The sequence below is a fragment of the Nomascus leucogenys genome, chromosome 3 (assembly GCF_006542625.1).
Source record: "Nomascus leucogenys isolate Asia chromosome 3, Asia_NLE_v1, whole genome shotgun sequence".
NCBI lineage: Eukaryota > Metazoa > Chordata > Mammalia > Primates > Hylobatidae > Nomascus > Nomascus leucogenys.
In genome coordinates, this window is record NC_044383.1 from 117,902,114 (window position 1) to 117,928,776 (window position 26,663).

Below are 26,663 nucleotides of genomic sequence, written 5' to 3' on the forward strand. Positions count from 1 at the left end.
TTTTTTAGCAATCGGAGAAATAAAAATGAAAAGAAGATACAACTTGTACTCCATGAAATAATCAATACATCATGATTTGTGTATGTAAAGTCCCAGCTACCTGTCTTGTTTATGAAAGTACTGTATAAGTTAATATCTACTGTTGGGAATGAATTGTGGCAATATTTTAGTCTCCTTTGAAAGTTCGTCATAAGACCAGGAAATGTGATCTTTATGTATTTATCTTTAGGAAATAATTAAGGGTGTTTTAGCTACAAGAATGTTCTTGTCAGCAGAATGTAAAATGCACTCTCTAGTTAGCTTGGGCAGGCAAGCGGGCCATTAAAAAAGGGGTGCATTGGATCTTTGGATTCCACTCTTGATCCCACAGACAGTTGACCCTGTCTTTAATCTTCCAAGTTATTTTAATGGCATATTTATGAATATAAAGTTTTTAATCAGAGTTACGTTAATGACTTTATGAAAAAAAGAAGTATCTTCTCACGCAAATTGCAGTAGGCCACTTTAATTTCTTCATGAATTTTCTGCACACTGCAGTTCAAATGGTCCCAGTTTTCCATTTTTATTTTTAAATGGAGGTATCCTATAGTTCATACACATGAAATGGTCCTATCTTAAGTGTATAATATGATGCAATTTGGAAATTCACTAAGCTATGTAACTTACCAATATAGAATATTTTCAACATATAGAATATTTCCACCATCCCAGAAAGATACCTCATGTCCCTTCCCATTGCTTACTTCCCAGAGACAATCACTGTTCTGATTTCTATCATCATACATTCCTGTTTTAGAATTTTATGTAAATGGAGTTAAACCACAGTCTGTCTTAGGTCGGAAACCTAATAACTTTCCAAATTGGAAAGTACTCAAGTGCCTATGGACAGTAGAATAAGTTCTGGTTTATTCATTCACTGGAATATTAGATAGCTATGGGAATGAATGATCCATAATTACTTGCAACAATATGGAGGAATCTCAAACATAATGTCGAGTAAAAGAATTGAGACTCCACAAAATGCATACTATATGATTTTATTTGCATATAAATGTAAGTACAAAAATAGACAAAGCTAATCTATGCTCTTGGAAATCAAGATACTGATCATCCTTGGTGGGGTGTGGTTTGGAGAGTTTAGTGACCACAGGAAGCACAAGCGTCCTGATAATATTCTGTTTCTTCATCTGGGTGATGACTACACAGTGGAGTTCAGTTAGTGAAAATTTATCAAACTATGCATCTGTGAAATGTGTGTGTGTATAACAGAAGTAAAATTTTAGGCCAGGCGCGGTGACTCACGCCTGTAATCCCAGCTCTTTGGAGGCCAAGGCAGGCAGATCACTTGAGGTCAGGAGTGGGAGACCAGCCTGGCCAACATGGTAAAACCCGTCTCTACTAAAATTTAGCTGGTTGTGGTGGCGTGTGGCTGTAATCCCAGCTACTCTGAGGCTGAGGCATGAGAATCGCTTGAACCTAGGAGGCGGAGGTGGCAGTGAGCTGAGATTGCTCCACTGCACTCCAGCTTGGGTGACAGAGTAAAACTGTGTCTCAAAAAAAAAAAAAAAGAAAAAAATAAAAAATGACAGTGTTTGGCTACGGCCCAAAAGTTACCCAACTATTTTACCTTAAACACAGGTCTAAAAAAGGATTGCAATGCTTTTGAGGTAAATATAACTATCCAAAACAATTGACAAATTTTGTCTTCCATTTTCAGGTTTGACCTGCCACCACTTATCTTGTTTTCTATGGATGGATTTAGAGCTGAATACTTATACACATGGGATACTTTAATGCCAAATATCAATAAACTGAGTAAGTCTTCTCTAAGTAGTGGCATGCAAATGATAAAGACACCTAGTCAGTCAGTCTCTAGATGATGCAACTTTCTTTCTGACTTTTAACGTTAGTGGTTTGTCTTAGCCTAGATCCTCTCTGACTTTACCACATGGTATCTACTTTCAGTCGGAAGTGTATTTTCACACTTGCTGGCTTCTCCTACCTTTATTTTGGTAGCATGTTCAGCCTTTTGTTTGTTTATTTTGATTTGTTTTATATTTGAATGTAACTTCTGTCCTATGGAAATCTATTTGTGTGTACTGCCTTGAAAGTGATGTTTGTCAGACCTAGGTTCTGGGCCTTAGCAAGGTGAATATAACAAGAACCGGGTCCTGAAGGAGCCTGGTGGGCTTAGACAGAGCCAGCACCTCCCACCATTTCAGCAGATGTCAAGTCCAGGATCTATTTCCAGTTCTAGAATCAAACTGCCTACAACCTGACTCTACTACTTGCTAGCTGTGAGGTCTCAGACAACTTTCCTTCACCTTTTAGTGCCCCAGTCTCTTCATCTGTGAAATGGTGACTTCCCACCTGATAGGATTACTCTGAGAATGTACAGGTAGCATTCAAAAAATAGCTGTTTGATATGTGACATACAATGGGTGGTTTTAAATTATAGTTATAATTCTTTTATTATCAACTTTATTATAATGTTGTACTTCTGTGTTAGGACACTTGGCCTTCACACAACTTAATAAAGGTAGTAATAAAGAGAAGTTGAGGCTGGATGTGGTAGCTCATGCCTGTAATCCTAGCACTTTGGGAGGAGGAGGCTAGAGCATCCCTTGAGCTCAGGAGTTTGAGACCAGCCTGGGCAACATGGTGAGACCTCGTCTCTATTTAATAATTTTTTTTTTAAAAAGAAGTTGAGTACCCAAGGACACAGTGCTAAGAAGTGGCATAGTTAGTTATAACCAGAGAACTAACTCCAGGGCACACACTCTTCACTGCCCTGCAATTCCTCTCTTTCTTCTCCCTCCTCCGAGGCCGTTTTATATCCCCAAAGTTCTCAAATTTTATGTCATTTTTACCAGTTTATTGTTTTTCTTTTTCTTCAAGTTATTAAAAATAGCTGTTTGACTCTGGGTAAGTTGATTGACTTTTCTGGGCCTCAGTTTCCTCATTTATAAAATGAAATGACTAGATCTGATGATTTCTGCTGTTAATTCCAGCCCTAAAATGCCATGGTTGTAGGAAGACAGACCACTACTTCCTGCAACTCAAGGTACATTGTTTCTTCAGCTTCTCCCTCATTCCCTGAGGCAGATCTTTAGCAAAGAGATTGTTTTCCAAATCCAGGAACTGTCATTTTTCTGCTGAGTTATTTCGTCCTAGAAAGTTAACTAACACTTCTCAGTTTCTATCTTATCTAAATTTGTCGTGATAAACTGGATATCAAATCTGGTGTCAAAAGGGAATTTGACTAGCCAGGGTGAACTGAACCTTTTCTAAAGTGAAATTCCTTGATTTGCTCATTCCATTGAGAATTAGAAATGACATCAATGAAATATTCAGCCACTAAGAGCTTTCTGCTTTTGATGTTTAAAATATTTTAAAACATTTAAAATAGTTTTTAGTCATGTAGACAACATCTTAATCCCCAAATGTGTGTGAAGCTATGATCAGCTAGGCCTACCTAGGCAAAATGGGGCTGTTAGTTTCTCGGAGGCCCGATTAAGAATAGATGTGGTAGGTAGGGGTACATAATCTTAGGACCTCCTGAGGCTGTTTTGAGGGAAAATTGAAAAAGGATAGATGTGGTTAAATAGGATTAGGATCATGTTAGTCTTGAGGTGAGGTATGTGACAGCAGGCCTTGCTGTTAGGGGAGTCCAGGGCCCCATCTCTAGGGTTTCATCAAGCTGCCTGAGTCGGGCCACCATGGTCGTGTAAACTGAGCCTAAACAATATCACAGAGCAGCGAGTCATATTAGTGACTATTAAGTGGACGAGGAAGTGGCTCTCTGAATCACACTCTAGTAAGGCCAGAACATTGTCTTGTCTTAGTGCAGGTGGCAGCAGACAAAGAAGGGCCAGGGCCAAGATCAGAAAACTGTCAAGTGGGATAGAGGTGATTTGGCCTATTTAGAAGACAGCATTCCTGAAAAGTTAGATGGGAAACTGTGGATAAAATAAGACTAGAAGTAGCAGGTAGACAGCCGACATCCAGCAGGTGACATATGCAGAGTTTTAGAGATTAGAGTTTGCAAGGTTGGCATTCATGAACAGCAGAGCTATTATATTGGCCATAGCAGATGTCATTTGCTGTCGGTTTTTTAAATTTTGTTAAGAATGCATAACATGAGATCTATCCTCTTAACAGATTTTTTTCAGTGTACAATGCAGTATTATTATCTATAGGCATAATGTTGTACAGCAGATCCCTAAAATGTACTTATTTTATAAAACTGAAGTTTCATATCCATTGATTAATGATTCCACATTTCCCCCTTACCCAGCCCCTGGAATCCACCATCCTATTCTTTGCTTCTATGATTTTGACTATTTTAGATAACCTCATATAAGTGGAATCATACAGTATTAGTTCCTTTGCAAAAGCAACTGCTTATTGGTTTATTGCATGCCTTTCCAGAAGTAGTCTGTTCAAGTATAACTTAAATTATTCATATTTGGAAGAAACCATGGTAGAAGACTGTGCTTTCTGTAGACTTTCTTCAGTAGCTGTGGTTCAAGGGCAGGTGATACAAAGCAGTAGCTTGGGTCTATAGTCAGCAGATGTGTCTTGTTTATGACATCATATAACTAGGGCAGGTGCCATGCTTTTACAATACCGGTAGCTTAATTTACATTTTATTTTATCCTCTAGCTTTACCCATTTAAGAATTTGAGTTTGCCACCCATGTTTCAAGCATATTAAAGCAGAAACTGAATTTATGTATCTGTTCATTGTATGAATTTTTTCCCACTTAAATTATTTTAATTGTGTAAGTGGACTAGATCTCATTTTATTTTCTTGTTATACGACTTAACAATATTAAATATCTTTCCCTAATTGAGATCAAGATTTACTTATTGGTGGTATTGATTAAGTAAGAAAAATAAAGGTTATTTTAATCTTATGCTTTATAAATTAAGTCCTGGGGCAGTTCTCAAACTTAAATACATTAGGAGGACCTGGGGTGCTTGTTAAAAATGTAAATTTTTAGCGAGGTACAGGGGCTCAAGCCTATAATCCCAGCACTTTGGGAGGGTGAGGCAGGTGGATCACTTGAGGCCAGGAGATCGAGACAAGCCTGGCCAACATAACAAAACTCCATCTCTACTAAAAAATACAAAAATTACCTGGGTGTGGGGGCAGGCACCTGTAGTCCCAGCTACTTGGGAGGCTGAGGCAGGAGTTGAATTCAGGAGGCAGAAGTTGCAGTGAGCTGAGATCGCACCACTGCACTCTAGCCTGGGTGACAGAGAGAGACTCCATCTCAAAAAAAAAAAAAAAGAAAGAAAGAAAGAAAAGAAAGTAGATTTTTTTGAACTCCCTTTCCTTCATCTCCTACCTTCCAATCCCCATCAGAGAATCCTATGTAGTGGACTTGATATGGGGCCCTAGAAAGTTCTGAAGGAGGAAATTCCTGAATCAGAGTCTGGGAAGGAGACCAACCCCATGTCTATTTGAGAAAACACTCATTGTGTTTAGCAGCAAAGCTTGTGACTTTTTGGACGACAATCAATTTCATGTTTTGTTTTGACCTAAAGAGAATTGATAATGGTGAAGCTTTATTTTAGAAGTAGAGGCAACACAATTTTGCTGTGGAAAATTTCTTTTACTTCACTGCTGCAGGGGAAATAGCAATGTGCCCCAGTGGTTCTGACCTCTTTAAACAGGGTTATTGCACAGATTGAAAACAACAGAACAATGAAGCTAAATTACTGTCATACTTCGTGAAACACAGATCACAGGAAACTTCCCTGGTCTGATGGAAACTGTACTAAAAGTAAGAAGCAGTAAAGTTAGCTTAATTTGTAAACAGTACTACATGACATGGGCTTGTGCAGCTATACAAGTGAAATCCTTTTCCATTTGTCTAGACAGTAGTGTTGACTTTTGTTATATTAGATACTTTACATGTAAGAACTATCAGCTAGACGCCAATGCTATATAAAGCAAACAAACTGGCAGTGTATAATATAGAGTACATTTAGCTCAGGGGACAACACGCTGTGGCCCGTAGGCCAAATCTGGTTCACTCTACTCGTTTGTGTATGGCCTGTCATATATACTGAAAATTGTTTTACTTATTTTAAAAATTATTTATTTATTTATTTGAAACAGGATTTTACTCTGTCACCCACGCTGAAGTGCAGTGGTGCGATGACAGCTCACTGCCGACTCCATCTCCTGTGCTCAAACAATCCTCCCACCTCAGCCTCCCAAGTAGCTAGGACTACACAGGTGCATGCCACCATGCCCAGCTAATTTTTAATTTTTATACAGAAACGGGGTTTCATTGTGTTACTCAGGTTGGCCTCGAACTCTTGAGCTCAAGTGATCTGCCGTCTCAGCCTCCCAAAGTGCTGAAATTACAGGTGTGAGCCACTGGGCCTAGTCTGTTTTACATTTTTAAATGGTTGGAAGAAAGTAAAAATATTTTGTGACAAATAAAAATTACCTGAAATTCAAATTTCAATGCCCATAAAGAAAGTTTTATTGGAACATGACCATGTTCATTTGTTTATTTATTGTCTATGGATGCTTTGGGGCCTCAACAGCAGAGGGGAGGGTTTCAACAAAGACCATATGGCCTTGCAAAGTGTAACATGTGTATCACTGGCTCTTCCAGAAAAAAATCTATACACCTTGATTTAGCTCACTCCTCTCCTAAAAGTCTGACGTTCCCTGGAATGGAGAAAGCCTAGAGACCAGAATTTCAACCTCTTTCCATCTTTAATCCACTTTTTAGTTTGTTTTTTATTTTTCTGAGAGACTTTCATGTTCAGATTTTTAGTTATCCAAAAAACTGAAGAAAAAACAACTTCCTAATTTCTCACCATATTCTGTTACAGAAACATGTGGAATTCATTCAAAATACATGAGAGCCATGTATCCTACCAAAACCTTCCCAAATCATTACACCATTGTCACGGTAAGTGCTTGACCCAGTGGTAAGACAGGCCAAAGACCAGAACTGACCACATAGACAGACATGTTTGGGCGGGAACTGACCGAGTTCTGTGACTTACCCTTCTCGAGCACATGTGGGGATAGTTCATGGCTGAATTCAGGCTGGGAAGGAATGGCACAATATGAGGCCAATCTAGGGCTGTGAGGCATGAACTATGAATAAGTGTCCAGCATTAGGTTAATTCACCTGTGTCGAGCCCAAAACAGACCCTTTGATGTGAGAAATACCATTTTCCTCTGGTCTTTCAATTGCCCTTTGTTTATCTGAAGGTCTACTGGGAACAGTAGGCTATATATAGGGACAACTACTTCGATGTGGGAAATTTTGTTCTTTCCTAGTCTTTTCATTACAATTAACTTGATAGAACTTCTTTTTCATAAATGAATTCACACTGTCTACCTCTCTTTAGATAAAGCAATAAAAGCAAGTGATACAAAAAGATGTAGGTAGAATGTATAAAAAGTATATAAAAAGATGTAGGTAGAATGATTTAAATGAGCTCAAATAAAAATTAAATTATTTAAGATAGATTTATAACACATTTTAAGGCATCTGCTGCCTCAAAGGATATTTGTGTCTTTATTACTTTGGGTTTTAATGTTTTATTACTATGGAACAGTAACTGACATTTAAATTTTAACCCCCACACGAATGTATGTATATATTCTCATTACTTTCAGATTCTGTATTTGTGGGTTTGTTTACTCTCTAAAATTTATTTGTAATCCCCAAATCAATAAGTATAGTGCATTTGTGGTCATTTGCAGCCATCACAAAGAAGCACAAAAAGTTGAGTTGCCCAATGCTATGTTCCTAGCTAAGGTCTAACCAGGAGACATTCTGCTTTCTTGTTTTAGCTGTCATACTATAAACAAGTACCATTTTCACAATCTTACTGTCTATTGAATGTCATACTTTTTATATGCTGGTGCTTTTTTGGGGGGTGGTTTCACTGGTTAAAATGGTCTCCTTGCATAGTGCTGATGTGGTTTCTGGTGTTCCTAAGAGCAAGAAGGCTATGAATTGCCTAATATGTGTGTTAGGTAAACTTTGCTCAGGCATGAGTGATAGTGAACCAACAATATACATAAATAATGTGACTTTAAGCAAAAACACTCATAAAAGAAGGTTATGTATTGATCAGAAGACAAAAATGTCGTAATCAGAGGCTCTCAGGAACCTAACTCTATGTTTTTCCTAGGAGCAATGGTTCAGTAATCATTAATTTAGTGTTCATGACAACTTAATAGAATATAACTACCGTGAATAATAATAATTGACTATATATACATAAATATATACCATATATACATATATGTATACATAAAATAAGGGATTATGCATAAATGCAATTAATTTACTATTTATATATTTTTATACATATATATGCATACATATTCATATACATAGCAATGTTCTAAAATAATGACCCTAAAAATCTATAGGCATTTAATGAAAATGTGTGGAATGATTAAATAAATATGTGGGATTGGATTAAATAAATGATTGGATGGATAGGTGGGTGGATGGCAGGGAAGGTGATAAAGACTTGGCAGGCTGCCTTTAAAATGCTGGTAACACCCTTTAATTCAATTTAGCCAAGATATTTGATATATAGAAAGCTTCTATCTAGTAAATTCCTTGCTGTTATTGATAATATAACCAGTGGCTAACCATTATTATAATACGGGAAACTTTAACAAACAGTTAATTAAACAGTTATTAAGCACACAAAAGTTATATTAACACCATCAGCACAAGCCATCAGCCTAATGTCACTTATTTGCTGCTGTAAACTGTGGTAGAACTAGAAAAAAAAAAATATATATATATATATATACACTCTTGGCCCTCCATATGTGTGGGTTCTGAATCTGTGGATTCAACTAACTGTGGATTGAAAATATTTGGGTGGAATCAACCTAAATGCCCATCAATGACAGACTAGATAAAGAAAGTGGTACATATACACCATGGAATGTTATGCAGCCATAAAAAAGCAAGCTTATGTTTTTTGTGGGAACATAAATGGAGCTGGAGACTATCATCCTTAGCAAACTAAATACCACACATTCTCACTTATAAGTGGGAGCTAAATGATAAGAACTTATTAACGCAAAGAGGAAACAACAGACACTGGGGTCTGCTTGAGGCAGGAGGGTGGGAGGAGGGAGAGGAGCAGAAAATGTAACTATTGAGTACTGGCTTAATACCTGGGTGATGAAATAATATGTACAACAAACCCCTATGACACATGTTTACCTAGGTAACAAACCTTCACATGTACCCCCAAACCTAAAATAAAAGTGGAAGAAAGAAAAGAAAGACAGACAGAGACAGACAAAGAAAGAGAGAAAGAAAGAAAGAAAGAAAGAAAGAAAGAAAGAAAGAAAGAAAGAAAGAAAGAAAGAGAAAGAAAGAAAGAAAGAAAATATTTGGGAAAAAATTGCGTCTGTACTGAACATGTACAGACTTTTTTTGTCACTATTCCCTAAACAATACAACAATTGACATAGCATGTATATTGCATTAACTATTACAAGTAATCTGCAGATGATTAAAATATACAGGAGGGTATGCATAGGTTATATGCAAATCCCAAGCAGTGACTTAAACATCTTCTGATTTTGGTACCTGAGGGAGGTCATGGAACTAATGCCCTATGAAAGCCAAGCGATGATGATATCTCCCGATATTTAAGTTCAGGTCCGGGTGTTTTACACTGAAAGTTATATAGTACCTTTCTTAGATATGAGTAATAAATCGTGTGCTATTTTAATTTCTATTTTACTAATATTTTATCTTACATCTTTTTTGAAATTATCATTTTAGGGCTTGTATCCGGAATCACATGGCATCATTGACAATAATATGTATGATGTAAATCTCGACAAGAATTTTTCACTTTCTTCAAAGGAACAAAATAATCCAGCCTGGTGGCATGGGCAACCAGTATGTAGCATTCTACACGTGGCAACTGAAGTAACCTCCATTTCTCAGTGTGACAGGAGGTCACTTTTCTCACTCAGTGGAGCAAGTTCTATGTCACCCATCTAGTTTCTAAGGGCTGAGGGCGGGAAAGTGTTTTACCACTATTTGTAAATTGAATTTTTAAAACATTTATGGTTGTTAACTCAAATAGCTATGTTTAAACTTGGGTGTTGGGTTATAAATGTATCTATCTGGAAGTTACTCAGAAAGATTATCTGTTAATGTTTTTCCTCATTTTGTTTTGTAATTCTTTTTTTTCTTTCTTTTTTTTTTTTTTGAGACAGAGTCTTGCTCTGTCGCCAGGCTGGAGTGCAGTGGTGTGATCTTGGCGTACTGTAACCTCCACTTCTCAGGTTCAGCCTCCCGAGTAGCTGGAACTACAGGCACACACCACCACACCCAGCTAATTTTTTTGTATTTTTAGTAGAGATGGGGTTTCACCATGTTGGCCAGGATGATCTAGATCTCCTGACCTCGAGATCCACCTGCCTCGGCTTCCCAAAGTGCTGGGATTACAGGTTGTAATTCTTTTAAAGGGAGAGAGGAACCGTCCAATTTTACCAGTTTGAAAAAAATGATCTTGCTTCTCAGTAGCTTGCTATGTTTTTGATTTTTGAGGCAGATTCTTAGATAATTATATCTTTTAATTGCTACAAAGATTAAAATTTCAATTTTAATACATGTTGCAACTATTAATCTTGTTTAGTTTCTAGTAAGGTACACCATTTCTACCCAAAGTAATTATTGACTTTCGCTTATCCTAAATTTTCTCTTCTTACAGATGTGGCTGACAGCAATGTATCAAGGTTTAAAAGCCGCTACCTACTTTTGGCCTGGATCAGAAGCGGCTATAAATGGCTCCTTTCCTTCCATATACATGCCTTACAACGGGTAGTGAAGCACTTTCAGATATTCTCCCAGCTAGGCAGAAATGATCAGGATGTTTTTTGTCTTAATCTTGGCGGTAATTCTATTAATCAGTTGTTTAAGCCAAAAATCTTGGGAATCACCATTGATTCCTTTCCTTTATGTCACTCAAGCAGTCTCTCAGTAAATGCTTTTGGCTCTAATTAAAAATCTATGTAGCCTGAGAACTTTTTATTACCTCTAGCATTACCACTCTGGTTTGAGCTGTCATCTCTTGCCTGTATTAACTGCAGTTGCCTCTTTACTCATCTCTCTGCTTCTTATCCTTTATAATCTAGTCTCATCCCACCCACCAGAGGGATTCCTTTAAAATGCAAGTCCAGCCGGGTGCGGTGGCTCATGCCTGTAATCCCAACAGTTTGGGAGGCAGAAGTGGGCTGATCACCTGAGGTCAGGAGTTCAAGACCAGCCTGGCCAACATGGTGAAACCCTGTCTCTACTAGAAGAAAAAATACAAAAATTAGCCGGGCATGGTGGCGCATTACCTGTAATCCTGGCTACTCTGGAGGCTGAGGTGGGAGAATAGCTTGAACCTAGGAGGCAGAGGTTGCAGTGAGCTGAGATCAGGGGCTCCTGCAGTGTAGTCCAGCCTGGGCGACAGAGCGAGACTCCATGTCAAATGAATAAAATAACATAATAAAAATAAAATAAAATGCAAGTCCAATTATGGCATTATTTTGCACCAAAAACTTCAATGGCTCCCTGTGTCACTCAGAGTAAAAGCTTACAGGGCCCTGTGTGGCATGACCTCTGGTGTCCCCTTACCCTCTCAGACCTCCCCTTCTGCTACTCCCTCGGGTGCTCGCTCTTAACTCCTTGGTGGACTTCAACATATTAGACTTGCTTCTGCTGCAGGACATTGCACTGGCTGTTTGCCTTCCCTGAGATGATTTGTTCCATGGATCCGAATGCCTACTCTTTCCCTGCCTTCTGGCTCTGTTGAAAAATTACCTTCTCAATATTGTCTTACCCCAGTTATACTTAAGGGTTAAAATTTCAAACCACCTTCATCTCAGTTACTCTGCTCTAGCTTTTTTTTTTTTTTTTGTCCACAGCATTTATCACCTTTTAATACACTATATAATTTATTTTTATGTTAGGTCTATTGTTTGTTACTTGTCTTCCTGCACTAGAATGTAATCTTTGATTTGCTCACTGATAAATTCTGTTTTGAATGAACAAATAGTATCCAGCAACAGATGTTCGACATATGCATATGCATACACTTTTAAAAATTGAATGAACGGATCGTAATCAGTTGTCTTTTATTTAAGTTAGGAGAAACTGAAGGAGAGAAGGGTGGGGTGAAATAAAACAATCTACTTTCATTTATAGTGCTGCAAGTGTATCTATAAACAGAAATCCCTTTGAATAATACTGAATACCTTCCCAATATTGTGATTATATAGGAACACAAAATGGGTAACTGAAGATATTAACCTTTCTGAATAGGAATGTAATGGAGTTATTCTTGATTTGATTCATTTTAAAGAATTATTTCTACCCTATTTTTTCAGAAGTGTCCCATTTGAAGAGAGGATTTCTACACTGTTAAAATGGCTGGACCTGCCCAAAGCTGAAAGGTAATGTCTAGTGTCAGAAAAGTGCTGGCATAGTGGCATATATATGGGTAGAAAATGAAGTTATTTCTTTACTTTAAATTACAATTTTTGGCTATTTTTGAAACAACGTGGCATTGCCTTTTAATGGGCACTTTTCATGAATTATTCCTGGTTGGGGTCTTACTCGTGTAATCCCAGCACTTTGGGAGGTTGAAGCAGGAGGATCACTTGAGCCCAGGAGTCCTGGACCAGCCTGGACAACACAGTGAGACCCTGTCTCTAAAAAAAATGCAAGGAAATTAGCTGGGCATGGTGGTATGCAGTTGTAGTCCTAACTACTTGGGAGGCTGAGGCGGGATGATCACTTGAGCCCAGAAGTTTGAGGCTGCAGTGAGCTATGATCATGCCACTGCCCTCCAGCCTGGGTGACACAGTGAGACTCTGTCTCAAAAATAAAAAAAGGAAATTATTCCTGAGAGCTGGTAACTTTTTGTTTTCGAAAATGTGGTTGGCATTATTGAACAACAGAGATAGAGCCAGCACCAGAGAGCAGAGGCAAATACCACAGAACCAGAGCCAGATATGGAATGGAGCAGAGCTGGGAGCAGGCCTGACACTCAGTTATAAGGACTGACTCTAAGAGCAAGAGGTGCTCCGTCGAGCCCATACCCACAGATTGGAGTGAGGGAAGGCTAATCAGGAGCTCCAGGTAAACAGTGCATCAGAAACCAGACACCAGAAGAAAGAACTTTGTGTAACAGAACCAAGAATCAGCAAAAAGTCAGAAACCAGGAAACAGAAAGGACTGGGACACATCAAAAGTGGTCTTAACTGCAAGAACAAAACAGAGTTTCACAACAGGGGCATACCACTGCTTATATCTGGGAAGGTCTTATTTACTTCCTGTTAGGAAACCTGTCCTTGCTGGAGCCAAGTAGAACTACTGGGTCTGAACAAAGAGGAGGAGGTTAGAGAGAAAGAAAAGGCAATGGCTAGCAAGCCCGAGATCTACAAAATCCCCCAATCCAGCCTGTAAGTTTATCGCAAATTGATAATATATTTCTGTTTCAATTTTACCCCTAGACCCAGGTTTTATACCATGTATTTTGAAGAACCTGATTCCTCTGGACATGCAGGTGGACCAGTCAGTGCCAGAGTAAGTTGTTGTTTTTTTTTTTTTTTTTTTTTTAAATGTAAAATCATCTAACCCTAACCCACAAAACAAAATAATATTCTTTAACTTCTACTGAGCACAAATATATTTAATACATACACAAGAAGATCAAAATTGTTAAAGGTATAAAAGGGATGCCATGGTTCAACTGCCTACTTAACCATAAACTAGTTGAAATTCTAGAAAGGACAACTGCCTTATTAACTATATATTGAATCATTTGAAAAGCCCTCATTGAATATTAGATGTGGCACTGTTGTTGCATATAATGAAAACATCAAGGCTAAATACTATACAAGCCCATTCATACTAATGTGGTGCATTTCAGGCTAAGTCACCTGCAAGTCCACTGTGGTATATCCAGCTGCCTACTCCCCCACAGTTCATTTATAAGTTCCTTATAATTGGATTTAACATGTTATTGCCCCAGGCAGAGTTATTTCCCTTCTAGGCTCCCATTATCATTGAAGTGGACTCTCTAATATAAGTTTATTCATTATCTAGGCCATTCTGTTATGATCTTACTACACAAACATAGTCCTTAAATATTGCTTTTAACAAAACAAGCCATTCTGTCTTCTAAACTCCACTAAAGCCTCTGTTGTCTTGGGCAGAGTGGAAAGTTGCAAAGGCTGCCATGAATATGGCATTTCCCCACCCCATGGAAACTCGTTGAACAATTGTCCTCAATTGGAATGCAAGCATATTCGTTCTGGCAGCATGCCTTTGCAGTTTCTCAGAAAACCTTTTTTTTTTCTTCCTTCCTATGAGGCCAAAATGATTCCTAATATAGGGACTTACTCAAGCCTCATGACTTTTAAGCCTTGGGCCTCTGTTGTATTCCTGCACAGCTCTAGACTATATCACAGAATTGTACGCCTTTTCAGGTTACTCTAAGCGTGAACTATCTAAAATATATTCACCATGCCTTCTTTTCCCTTCTTTCTTTCTTTCTTTCTCTTTTTCTTTCTTTCCTTTCTTTTATTTCTTTCTTTCTCTTTCTTTCTTTCTTTCTTTCTTTCTTTCTTTCTTTCTTTCTTTCTTTCTTTCTTTCTTTCTTTCTTTCTTTCTTTCTTTCTTTCTTTCTTTCTTCTTTCTTCTTTCCTTCTTTCTTTCTTTTTTTTCAGATGGAGTCTTGCTCTGTCACCCAGGCTGGAGTGCAGTGGCGCAATCTCGGCTCTCTGCAACCTCCATGTCCCGGGTTCAAGCAGTTCTCCTGTCTCAGCCTCTTGAGTAGCTGGGACTACAGGCATGCGCCACCACGCTAGGCTAATTTTTGTATTTTTACTAGAGACAGGGTTTCACCATTTTGGCCAGGATGGTCTTGAACTCCTGACCTCAGGTGATCCACCTGCCTCAGACTCCCTAAGTGCTGGGATTACAGGCATGAACCACTGCACCCAGCCATTCTTTTCTATTTTAACTGTTAGCCATGTTTGATATGATTTGTCATTTGAGAAGGGACACTCTATTTGCATTCGTTGTACCTTAGGAGCTGACTTGAGATTAGGCACCATGTCCTTTTTTTGTTTTTTTCCATTCAGTGGTCTAGTTCAAAACCCAAGTACATTTTAAGTATAATTTTGAAAAGTGCTGCAAAGGAAAAGATTGGGGTCCCCCAAGAGATCTATCTAGGCAGTCTCAATCTAGTCTAGAGTAGGGTGCAAATTTGGGCTGGTTAGGAGACTCTCCTCTGAGTGACAAAAGGAAACAGAATTTGCAAGTGGTCTTATTGAGGAAGGAGCTGTGCACATTGGAGGAACACATAAAATGAACAAATGGTCTGACAAACAAATGGCTAGATGGCTCAGCAAGTAGACAGCGTGATCATGGTAAGAATAATAGTAGCAGCTCACCCTTATTTGTGTTCTGCTGTGCCAGAGCTGTTGGACAAGCTATGAGAATTATCTCCCACCAATGTCTGCAGCATTGTGGAACAGGAAAGAGGGCTAAGAGGAAGCCCAGAGAAGGAGTCAGGCACCAAATCCTGCAGGGCATTGCAGGGCCTTGCAGGCTAGAAAAAGTACAATAAGAAGCATTGAAGCATTGTAATAAAGGAGGAGACAGGACCAGATCTGTGTGTATTTGGAGATCACTTTTATTATGTAAGAGGAATGGGTTGGAGGAAGCAGGGGAAAGTCGGGAGAGACAGGTTAGCTTTCCCAACATTCCAGAAAAGAGATAACAGTGATTTGGACTAAGGTGGAGGCAACCATTGTGGATGGAAGAAGATATAACTGAGATTCATTTAGGAGATATACTTGGCATGGCTTAATGTGAGTTGGGTGAGGGGGTTGGGGGATCAAGATTGATTTCCTAGTTTCTATTATGTGCCAGCAGGTGGTCCCATTTATATTAATAAGACTGCTAAAGGAGGGTAAGTTTGGGGAGATGCTTGTTTTGCAATTGAGGTGCCTGTGATGTCCAAATGAGGATGTCCAGAAGGCAAATAAATGTGGATTTAAAGCTCAAAAGAGGTGAAGATCTGGGATATCAGCAGCATATAGATGGTGCACAGAAGTGGAGATGGCCTAAGGAGAAGGCGAAGAGAGAAAATAGAAGGGTTAGGACCAAATGTCACTTAAAACTTGAGAAGAAGAGGCAAATGAATGGAAGTTGAAGGTTTTGTGGCTTCTTAATTATTATTGTTAGTTTTAATCACATGCTTTTATTCAGAGTTAATATGACTTATAAATTGACAGTAAAAAGGCTATTTTAGTTTATTTTGGCGCATTCACTAAGTGGAAAACTTATCACTCAAACTTATCAAAGCTACTCAATCGTTGCCCATTATAGGAATTTCTTGTTTCTTTCCTTTGGTTGGGTGAGAGTTGGGAACTGGCATTTCACATTCTATGGAGTGTGGACTTCATGACAGAATCTGGGTTCAAGAAATATGTAATGATTTGGGTTGCATGATCCCTTCCCTGTGAGAACTCATGCTCTCCTTGAGAGGCAGACAGGTACACAGATGATTTCAAAACTGTAAAGAGTCCAGTGGCAGCCATATGCCAGGGTGCTGGCAGAGGGCAGAAGAGGAGGGATTCTTGGTGTGGCTGGGGGAGTGAGTCAGATGACTACGTAAAAGGAATGTTATGTCATGACAACAGGTGGAAATGGTAACTCTCGCTGGCAAACCAAAGTGCAGGTCACCCTAAGACTGAAGGCCAGGAAAGCATCTTGGAGTTGATGATGGATTGAGCTGTAGATAGAGAGTGGCTTGTGTGTTCAAGTCCTGCTCTGTCCCTTATTAACTGAAGGACTGTGAACATGCCACTTAACTTCTTTAAACCTCAAGTTTCCTGACCTTTGCAACAGGCTGTTCCAGTAGCACTATCCATGAATATGTACTGTGAGGATTTCAAGAGACAATGCACTAAAGACCTTAACTCTATCAGGCTTGTAAAATTCCTTCTCAAAAAAAGAAAAAGAAGAGGTAATCTTTATTATAATAGTACTCTGAGAGATAAAACATTTGTTTCCCCAATCCATTGCTATTATGCTTTCTTATTCACTGGAAAAAAAAAAAACAGAAAATTTACATTAGTGAAATTTACTTAAACTTTATGTCAGTTCCATGATTACATTCATAAAGTGTAGAAAATTAAAAAACACAAAGGGGTGAGTATAAACAATAAAATAAAAATGAACTCCAGTTCTACTATTTAGAGACAACCACTGTCAATAGTACTTTGATATATTTCCTTCTAGTTTTCTGTGTATGCATGTTTACTAAGAAATGCTAAATATATTTCAAAACAAAATCAGGATTATGCAATATGTATACAGTTTGGTTTTCATTTTTATTGCTTAACATTGTTTTGTGACTATTTTCCTATGCCATTGTTTTTTTGCAGGGGATGGGGAAAGGGAGTTTCGCTCTTTCACCCAGACTGGAGTGAAGTGGTGCAGTCTTGGCTCACTGCCCTCCCGGGGTTCAAGTGATTCTCCTCCCTCAGCTTCCCAAGTAGCTGGGATTATAGGTGCCTACCAGCACGCCCAACTAATTTTTGAATTTTTAGTAGAGATGGGTTTCACCATTTTGGCCAGGCTTGTCTCGAACTCCTGACTTCAGGTGATCCACCTGCCTCAGCCTCCCAAAGTGTTAGGATTACAGGCGTGAGCCACCACACCCTGCCCCACTGTTCTTTAAAAGTATCTTTTCATGGATATAGAGTAAGTCTTCTTAAGAATGTGTCATCATGTATTTTTCCTTGTGGCCAAGCGTGTTAGCTCACACTTGTAATTCCAACACTTTGAGAGGCTGAGGCAGGAGGATCACTTGAGCCCAGAAGTTTGAGAACAGCCTGGGAAACTTAATGAGATCAAATCTCTACAAAAAATTAAAGAATTACCCAGGCATGATGGTGTCCACCTGTGGTGCTAGCTACTCATGAGGCTGAGACAGGAGGATTGCTTTAGTCCATAAGATCAAAGCTGCAGTGAGCTGTGATTGTGCCACTGTACTCTAGCCTGGGCAATGAGTAAGACCCTGTCCCTAAAAATAAATAAATAAATAAACAAATAAATAAATAAATAATTTTTCCTTGCATTTAAATTATAAATCAATAATGTGATGACTGTGTTTGTGTGCAAGTCTCCATTTGTACTCCAAGTGTTGACTTAGGACAAATGCCCAGAAGTAGAATTATTGAGTTACAGATGCTCTTTTTAACTCTCTGGAAGCCTACTGTCACATGATCCTCTGGAATGTGTGTGACTTTTCGGCTCTCTTAGAAGTATCTGAAAAGTTATGAATAAACACACATCTATTTACATAACTAAAAAAAAAATACACACGGTGTGGCAAAACTTGCCAATTACAGCAAACTGCAGCCAATCTACATGAATGAATCACGGCTGGAAAGAAGGCCCCAAAGCACTATGAAAATCTTTACAGTTGAATAGTGTTTGTTGACATTCAACATGGTTTCGTGTTCACGTATTTATTGGCCAGCAGTCTATCTCCCTTTGTGGGAAGTATGGTTTAGATTTTTGTTTATAGAAATTTAGGGAATTGGTATTTGATGAACATGGTAGCATGGGTGCTAGTGCTGGGCTCTGATGTTCTGTTTAAAAACCAGCAATTTCAGAGACGGAGATGTGTTTAATTTTTACTTGATTAGATAACGGTTTGGCTAATTAAGACAATTCATTATGACAATCTTAACCCCAAATTATTTTTTAGGTAATTAAAGCCTTACAGGTAGTAGATCATGCTTTTGGGATGTTGATGGAAGGCCTGAAGCAGCGGAATTTGCACAACTGTGTCAATATCATCCTTCTGGCTGACCACGGTATGCTTTTAAAAAACATTCTTATTTTATCATTGATTATAATTTATCACTTCAGGAATCATACACAAATAATAGTGATATTTTAAAATATCTACTTCTAGACCTAAAGTCTCTTGAAGAAGCAAGGAATGACTTGTGGTAGAATGTGATAAAAAGAGGACTACATTAAATTTTCTAGTTTCATTATTCTAATACCCCTGAAAACCTACCCACAGACAATATGTTTTGTAAAAGTGGAGTTAATGATATTTAACAGGGATGTGGTTGGGTTTTTATTCAATCTAAAAAGTGCTTTGGGGCCTTCTTTCCAGCCATGATTCATTCATGTAGATTGGCTGCAGTTTGCTGTAATTGGCAAGTTTTGCCACACTGTGTGTATTTTTTTTTTTAGTTATGTAAATAGATGTGTGTTTATTCATAGCTTTTCATCTTTAAAGTTACTGTCACCTCACATTTCTCTACTGGAGGTTAACTCTTGATTTTGATTAACCTGAATGTTAAAGGAAGTGAAACAGTGGAGACACCCTCTCCCACCTCACGCAAAATGCGTTCAAACAGTTTTGAAGTACATATGCGCTCATTCTACAGGTTTTTTGTTTTTTTTTTTTGAGATGGAGTCTCGCTCTGTCACCCAGGCTGGAGTGCAGTGGCCCGATCTTGGTCACTGCGAGCTCCGCCTCCCAAGTTCATGCCATTCTCCTGCCTCAGGCTCCTGAGTGGCTGGGGTTACAGGCGCCCACCCCCATGCCCGGTTAATTTTTTTGTATTTTTAGTAGCGATGGGGTTTCACCGTGTTAGCTAGGTTAGTCTCGATCTCCTGACTTTGTGATCCGCCCACCTCGGCCTCCCAAAGTGCTGGGATTACAGGCGTGAGCCGCCGGGCCTGGCCTCTACAGATATTTTTTTAAGTGCCTACTCAATGATAGGTACTTTCCTGGATATGGAGTAGATCCTTCCTAGCTAGGATGGTCAAACTGTCTTCTTGAGGAGGACATTTAAAGTCAAGCCCCAATATCTGTGAAGTGACAAGCCATGGGGCATGAGGAGGAAAAAGAGTGTGTCTGCAGAACTTTTGTTCGTATGTTAGAGCATCCAGATAATGGGAAACATAGTAATGTATTTTTAAAATTTCTGAGGTAGTTCCCTAATACTTTGCCTTATTGTTTTAAAATTAAACGGAAACTTTTGATGTACATTTTGTTAAAAGAAATTAATTAAAATAATAATTTATATGCAAGCCAGGCACCTGGCCCAGGCCTGTAATCCTTGCACTTTGGGAAGCCAAGGTGGGTGGATCACCTGAGGTCAGGAGTTCGAGACCAGCCTGGCCAATAGGGTGAAACCCCATCTCTACTAAAAATACAAAATTAGCCGGGTGTGGTGGCATACGCCTGTAGTCCCAGCTACTTGGCAGGCTGAGACAGGAGAATCACTTGAACCCGGGAAGCGGAGGCTGCAGCGAGGCGAGATCACACCACTGCACTATAGCCTGGGCAACAGAGCAAGACTCTGTCTCAAAAAAAAAAACAAACATTCATATGCAGTCTGAAAAGTCTTCAAATAAAAAAGGTTAACTACCAAATCTTTTTATAGCACATACTCTTTATATAAATTTAAATTACCTTATACTTGTTTTTGAGACAGAATTTTGTTCTGTCACTTAGGCTGGAGTGCAGTGGCACGATCTCGGCTCACTGCAACCGCCACCTTTGAGGTTCAAATGATTCTCGTGCCTTAGCCTCTCGAGTAGATGGGACTATAGGGGTACGCCACCATGCCTGGCTGACTTTTGTATTTTTTGGTAGAGATGGGGTTTATCATGTTGGCTAGGCTGGTCTTGAACTCCTGGCCTCAAGTGAGCCGCCCACCTCGGCCTCCCAAAGTGTTAGGATTACAGGTGTAAGCCATGGAGCACAGCCTACATAATATACTTTTAAAGGTAAAAGTTACTTCCATTAATCTATTATACATTGAACAAATGGTCTGTTTATAATACCCATCTGTTTTTCCCACAAACACGACCCTTCTCCACTGCCACAATTTTCTGCCAGAGTAAAGTAATAGGGTGAATTGCATAAATTCTCAGTGAAGCTTAGTTTGAGATCTGTATCATAAAATGTCTTCTATTTGACAAAACAGAAATCAACCGTTGCCATTTATATATGTTCAGTGGATATTATGATTATTTTTTGATTCAGGAATGGACCAGACTTATTGTGACAAGATGGAATACATGACTGATTATTTTCCCAGAATAAACTTCTACATGTACGAAGGGCCTGCCCCCCGCATCCGAGCTCTTAATATACCTCATGACTTTTTTAGTTGTAAGTATGAAGACACCTATACGAAAAAAAGGGTAAAACTGAAAATGAATAACCATAGTCCACTAATTCTGAGAGGAAGTTGGGATTATCAGACACCCCTAGCGACTTCTTGAGAAGACCACAGAGAAACAAGTGGGAAATTGCCATGCTTGAGTACAGTCTATAAAGTCTACGGTAATATCTAATATCGTTAGGTTGAAATATATCCTACTCAGTTCTAAATGCCAAAATAATTATTTGCTTGAAATAATTTTTAATATAATTTTACCAGATCATAGTTATTAATAAATGAATGTATCAAATTCACCTGAGTGGTTCACATTCTTTGCATTTGTTCATTATCAATTGTAATGTCATTTATTTCTTTTTCTTTTGAAACAGTTAATTCTGAAGAAATTGTTAGAAACCTCAGTGTAAGTATACAATATTCCTAATACATATATTTAAGTTAATGCAATGACCTTAATCTGGGTTTTTGAGAAATTCATATTGTATATTTCTAAGTCTAAGCTACTTGGAATTTATTTTTAAACCTTCCATCAACATTATTTTATATGCATATTAGTTGCTTTTATCTTAGTTGTTTTCATTGCGGAGCTGACACATCCACAGAAATTAGCTTGCAGTAATAGTAGCACTAAATTCTGGCTTGTATTGAAAGGGCTGATGTCCCATTCAAAAGGGTTGCATTAGTGAGCTTCAGGTAGCATCGTCTTTCTCATTTTTTGTGTGACTAATATAAGAGGATAGTGAATTATACCTCTTACAGATCTTTTTTTTACAAGTCAAAAAGATAATCTCTTTACTCGCTAAGTAAAATTGCAACTGCTTTTGATTGGTTCCCACATCCCAAGTTATAGGTAAATGAGTAGAGAAACTTCCAGATATCTTAAAGCAATATTTTTGAAAGTACAATTCACTACTCCTGGAGGGGCCTGGAATGGTCTTCTGTAATAGTTTTGTTATTTATTTACTTATATTTATTTTACCTTTACAATGTATATATATTATACATTATATGTGATATATAGTTATATGCAATATATATGGCTATATATTATATATAATATACGGTTATATATTATATATAATATACCATTATAAATTATATATAATATATGGTTATATATATATGGTTATATATTATATATTATATATGGTTATATATTATATATTATATATGGTTATATATTATATATAATATATGGTTATATATTATATATTATATATGGTTATATATTATATATTATATATGGTTATATATTATATATAATATATGGTTATATATTATATATTATATATGGTTATATATAATATATAATATATATGGTTATATATTATATATTATATATGGTTATATATAATATATAATATATATGGTTATATATTATATATTATATATGGTTATATATTATATATAATATATATGGTTATATATTATATATTATATATGGTTATATATTATATCTAATATATATGGTTATATATTATATCTAATATATATGGTTATATATTATATCTAATATATATGGTTATATATTATATCTAATATATATGGTTATATACACACACACACACACACCCAGGAATAAAAAATGAAAACATTAACTCATAATTTAAATCAGATTTTTTATTTTTTTGAGAGAGTCTCACTCTATGGCCCAGGCTGGAGTGCCATGGGGTGATCTTGGCTCACTGCAACCTCCACCTCCTGGGTTAAATCACATTTTTAATTGCAACCTGATTATCACTGCAACGACAAAAGTAATAACTAGGGAATCTGATTACATTGATAATAGGTTTAATATTCCTATTGTATTAGCCAAGCTGAAATCCCCTTACTTTTAAAAAGTGCTTCATAAATTGATGTAGAAGATGAACTTTTAAATTTAATTTGCATATCTTATGTATCATAAAGAAATATTTGCTTGCTTTTCAGTGTCAGAAACCTGATCAGCATTTCAAACCCTATTTGACTCCTGATTTGCCAAAGCGACTACACTATGCCAAGAACATCAGAATCGACAAAGTTCATCTCTTTGTGGATCGACAGTGGCTGGCTGTTAGGTTCGTGTATCTGTTTACTTATCTCATAATGCCTTTAACAACCATCTGTCATTATAAATCTACTTAACCTTACCCTGCTATTATCATCACTGTGAATTTTCCTGAGCATTGACATTTTCTTGCCTTTTTGTATGCTATTTAGCAGTTCTGCATTTGAAGTGATCGTTATTAGATTGCTGATTTTAGCATCCTTATCTTCAGAATATAGATGAGAATGAGGAATAAGGCTAAGACTATGCCCAGGGACTGTAAGTGCCAGCACCTTCCTACCCCCACTATGCTGTCCATTAAGGCAGCAGACAGATGATATCAGCTGTCTTTCAGCCTGATAGTGAGTAATTGATTACACAACTCTTTAACACCTTTGTCATCTTTGTGGTTTTTATAAAAGAGCACATATAGGGCTGTAAGACCAAGCTAATGAATTAGTTGTAACATTTACTTCTTATTACTATTTATAATGGTAATTTATGTTGATTATTGAAACATTTGCAAAATTTAAATGTGCTTAGAGAAAACAAAAACCACTTTTGACTTTGTGCATGCTATTTAGCAGTTCTGCATTTCAAGTGATTATTAGACATTATGACTCACTCCATCTTAAATAACCAATTAATCCATTGATTCAACGTTTTATTGTATGCTTGCCATGTATGCGCCAGGCCCTGTTCTAGGCATTTGAGATACAGATCTGTGTCCTGCTCTCATGTACTGTAGTAGAGAAAACTGAAAATAAGCCAGTAAACAAATAAATATAAGCTTTGTGATGGCTGATAATTCCTATTTTTGTATTTCATACCAGCACTTTTTTCCTTATGCATAAGTGGATATAAAAAGTATCTGGACTTTATGGCATCTTTCTAGCCTATTTAATATGTATGAATGTAATGCCAGGGGGGTAGAATGACAATGGCAAAACAGTGGCTAAGAGACATGTTTGACAAAGTAAAAGGAGATGACACTTTGGGAGGCCGATGCGGGCAGGTCACTTGAGGCCAGGAGTTCGAGACCAGCCTGGCCAACATGAAGAAAAATATAAAAAATTAATAAAAATACAAAAATTAGCTAGGCATGGTAGCACCTGTAATCCAAGCTACTTGAGAGGCTGAGGCAGGAGAACTGCTTGAACCTGGGAGGTAGAGGTTGCAGTGAGCCAAGATCACGCCACTGCACTCCAGCCTAGGCGACAAATCAAATCACTATTTGATTTCATCAGAAAAAAAAAGTAAAGAAAGGAAAAGGAGATGAAAGAAGACAAGGGACAAGGGACAAGGGGCAAGGGAATTAGGCTCCAACATTCAAGATCAGGAACTGGGGATTTGGCTAAGCCGATGCTACAAAATAAGCTGGAAACCCCTGTTCGGCCTGAGAGTGCAGTTTCACACTGGTTCACTAGATGGCGCTGACCCCTCTCTTTGGGATCTAAGTTTATTAGCCCTTTGTGTAGATGGGTGGCTGTACTGTGGCTCAGGACTTTCTCTAGAAAGTATTTTCCTTAAATATGTGAACAAAATTAAGCTCTACTAATATTAAATACATACAATTGTTGGTAATTTAGGTATGTAATATATAACTAAATATATGTCCAAGTTGGGGTACGTTCTCCAAATATTTACTGTTAAGAGTCTAACACCAAAGAAGTTAGGTCACTGGTGCAGAAGGAGAAAGGGCTATAAAGTGAGAGCTCGCCCACCCAAATACCTCTGGGTATCATGCATTAATACCCAATCTCAAATGGTGAGCTGTTTATTCTTTTAAAAACCAGCACTGAAATGTTAAAAGAACTGCAACCCAAGAGTTCCCAGCCAGGCTCCCCACCTAGCTAGGTTGTGGGAACTTGGAAAAATTAATATCTTACAGTCTAATTTTTCTCATCTGTAACACAAGATTAGCCTAGTTTTATTATGTTCTTGCCATTAACATACAAACTAAACTAACTTACATCAAAGGAAATTTTGAATACAGCCTTAACAAGAGAGCAAGTGAAGAATCTAATCTGGGCTGGGCATGGTGGCTCACGCCTGTAATCCCAGCTCTTTGGGAGGCTGAAGCGGGCAGATCACAAGGTCAGGAGTTCGAGACCAGCCTGGCCAACATGGTGAAACCCCATCTCTACTAAAAAATACAAAAATTAGCCAGGCATGGTGGGGTGTGCCTGTAATCCCAGCTACTTGGGAGGCTGAGGCAAGATAATTGCTTGAACCCGGGAGGCGGAGGTTGCAGTGAGCCAAGATTGCACCACTGCACTCCAGCCTGGGCGACAGAGCAAGACTCTGTCTCCAAAAAAAAAAAAAAATCTAATCTGATTAAATCCTGGGTTCACTCTCTCCAACTCTTAAAACACAAGCCTCCAGCTACTTATTTTCTAGTGAAAGTACATCATCTTTAGTAATAATGTGCATCATTTGATAACTAGGTTAGGTCCCCTTTGCAAAATTATAGCAAATTTCAACAGTTTGTATAATCTATTTTCATCATCATCATCTTTATTTTACCTAAAATGTGTTAGATTTTACTAATTTGGGGAAACCTGATGTTTTGATATAGTAGGAGAATTAATAAAGTGCTTTTTTAAAAGAACATGATTATTAGCTTTTTATTTTGGAACAGCAACTGACAAATAAATTTCAGGCACCTTTTTAAGAACCAGAGATAACCAACAAAGTACCCGACCAAAGGATCTTTACCCAGGCAGGAAGATAACAGCTATAATCAGGTGGGATAACTATTGCACTAGAACCAAGTATAACACTCAAGGAAGCAAAAATTACAGACCCAGGTGTGAATGTCAAGGAGCATCAGAGAATGCTTCCTGGTAGGGGTGGTTGCTGATCGGGGTTTGGAAGACTTATGATGGGATAGGATACATGTTGCCATACAGCAGGTCTGCCCTGTGCAGTCTGTGGGTTGTACAGTGGCATCCTGCCAACAAGGTGAGTGGGAGTGGAAATGGAATCTTTGCTCAGCTCACCAAGCCTTAATGGGGGCTGCATTGGCAGGAGGAAGGGGATTCTTTTGTTGTTGTTGTTGTTGTTGTTGTTTTTGCCAAAAGTGCCATCTGCTTGCCAAGCCTTGAACACTGCCAGGCCGCATCCTTCAAAAGGCACCTTATTTTCTCTCAATGATCTGCCCAGAGCACCTTCTTTTTGTTGTTGTTGTTTTTTTTTTTTTTTTTGAGATGGAGTCTCGCTCTGTCACCCAGGCTGGAGTGCAGTGGCGTGATCTCGGCTCATTGCAAGCTCCGCCTCCCAGGTTCATGGCATTCTCTTGCCTCAGCCTCCTGAGTAGCTGGGACTACAGGCACCCACCACCAAGCCCAGCTAATTTTTTGTATTTTTA

General features: G+C 38.1%; 1 protein-coding gene across 2 annotated transcripts in view; it reads left to right on the forward strand.

The window, feature by feature from the left end:
* The window catches only part of ENPP3 (ectonucleotide pyrophosphatase/phosphodiesterase 3), a 94,004-nt gene that overhangs the window by 31,590 nt on the left and 35,751 nt on the right, over nucleotides 1–26,663 (forward strand). For both annotated transcript variants that reach the window (XR_004027939.1, XM_003255717.4), the window contains 10 exons: nucleotides 1,718–1,815; nucleotides 6,861–6,940; nucleotides 9,812–9,931; nucleotides 10,752–10,861; nucleotides 12,415–12,480; nucleotides 13,543–13,615; nucleotides 18,822–18,930; nucleotides 21,129–21,257; nucleotides 21,639–21,670; nucleotides 23,197–23,324. Coding sequence is in view for 1 of the 2 variants with exons in the window: in XM_003255717.4 (XP_003255765.2) it covers nucleotides 1,718–1,815; nucleotides 6,861–6,940; nucleotides 9,812–9,931; nucleotides 10,752–10,861; nucleotides 12,415–12,480; nucleotides 13,543–13,615; nucleotides 18,822–18,930; nucleotides 21,129–21,257; nucleotides 21,639–21,670; nucleotides 23,197–23,324 (945 nt within the window). In the remaining variant the exon portion in view is untranslated. The remainder of the gene's footprint in view (nucleotides 1–1,717; nucleotides 1,816–6,860; nucleotides 6,941–9,811; nucleotides 9,932–10,751; nucleotides 10,862–12,414; nucleotides 12,481–13,542; nucleotides 13,616–18,821; nucleotides 18,931–21,128; nucleotides 21,258–21,638; nucleotides 21,671–23,196; nucleotides 23,325–26,663) is intronic.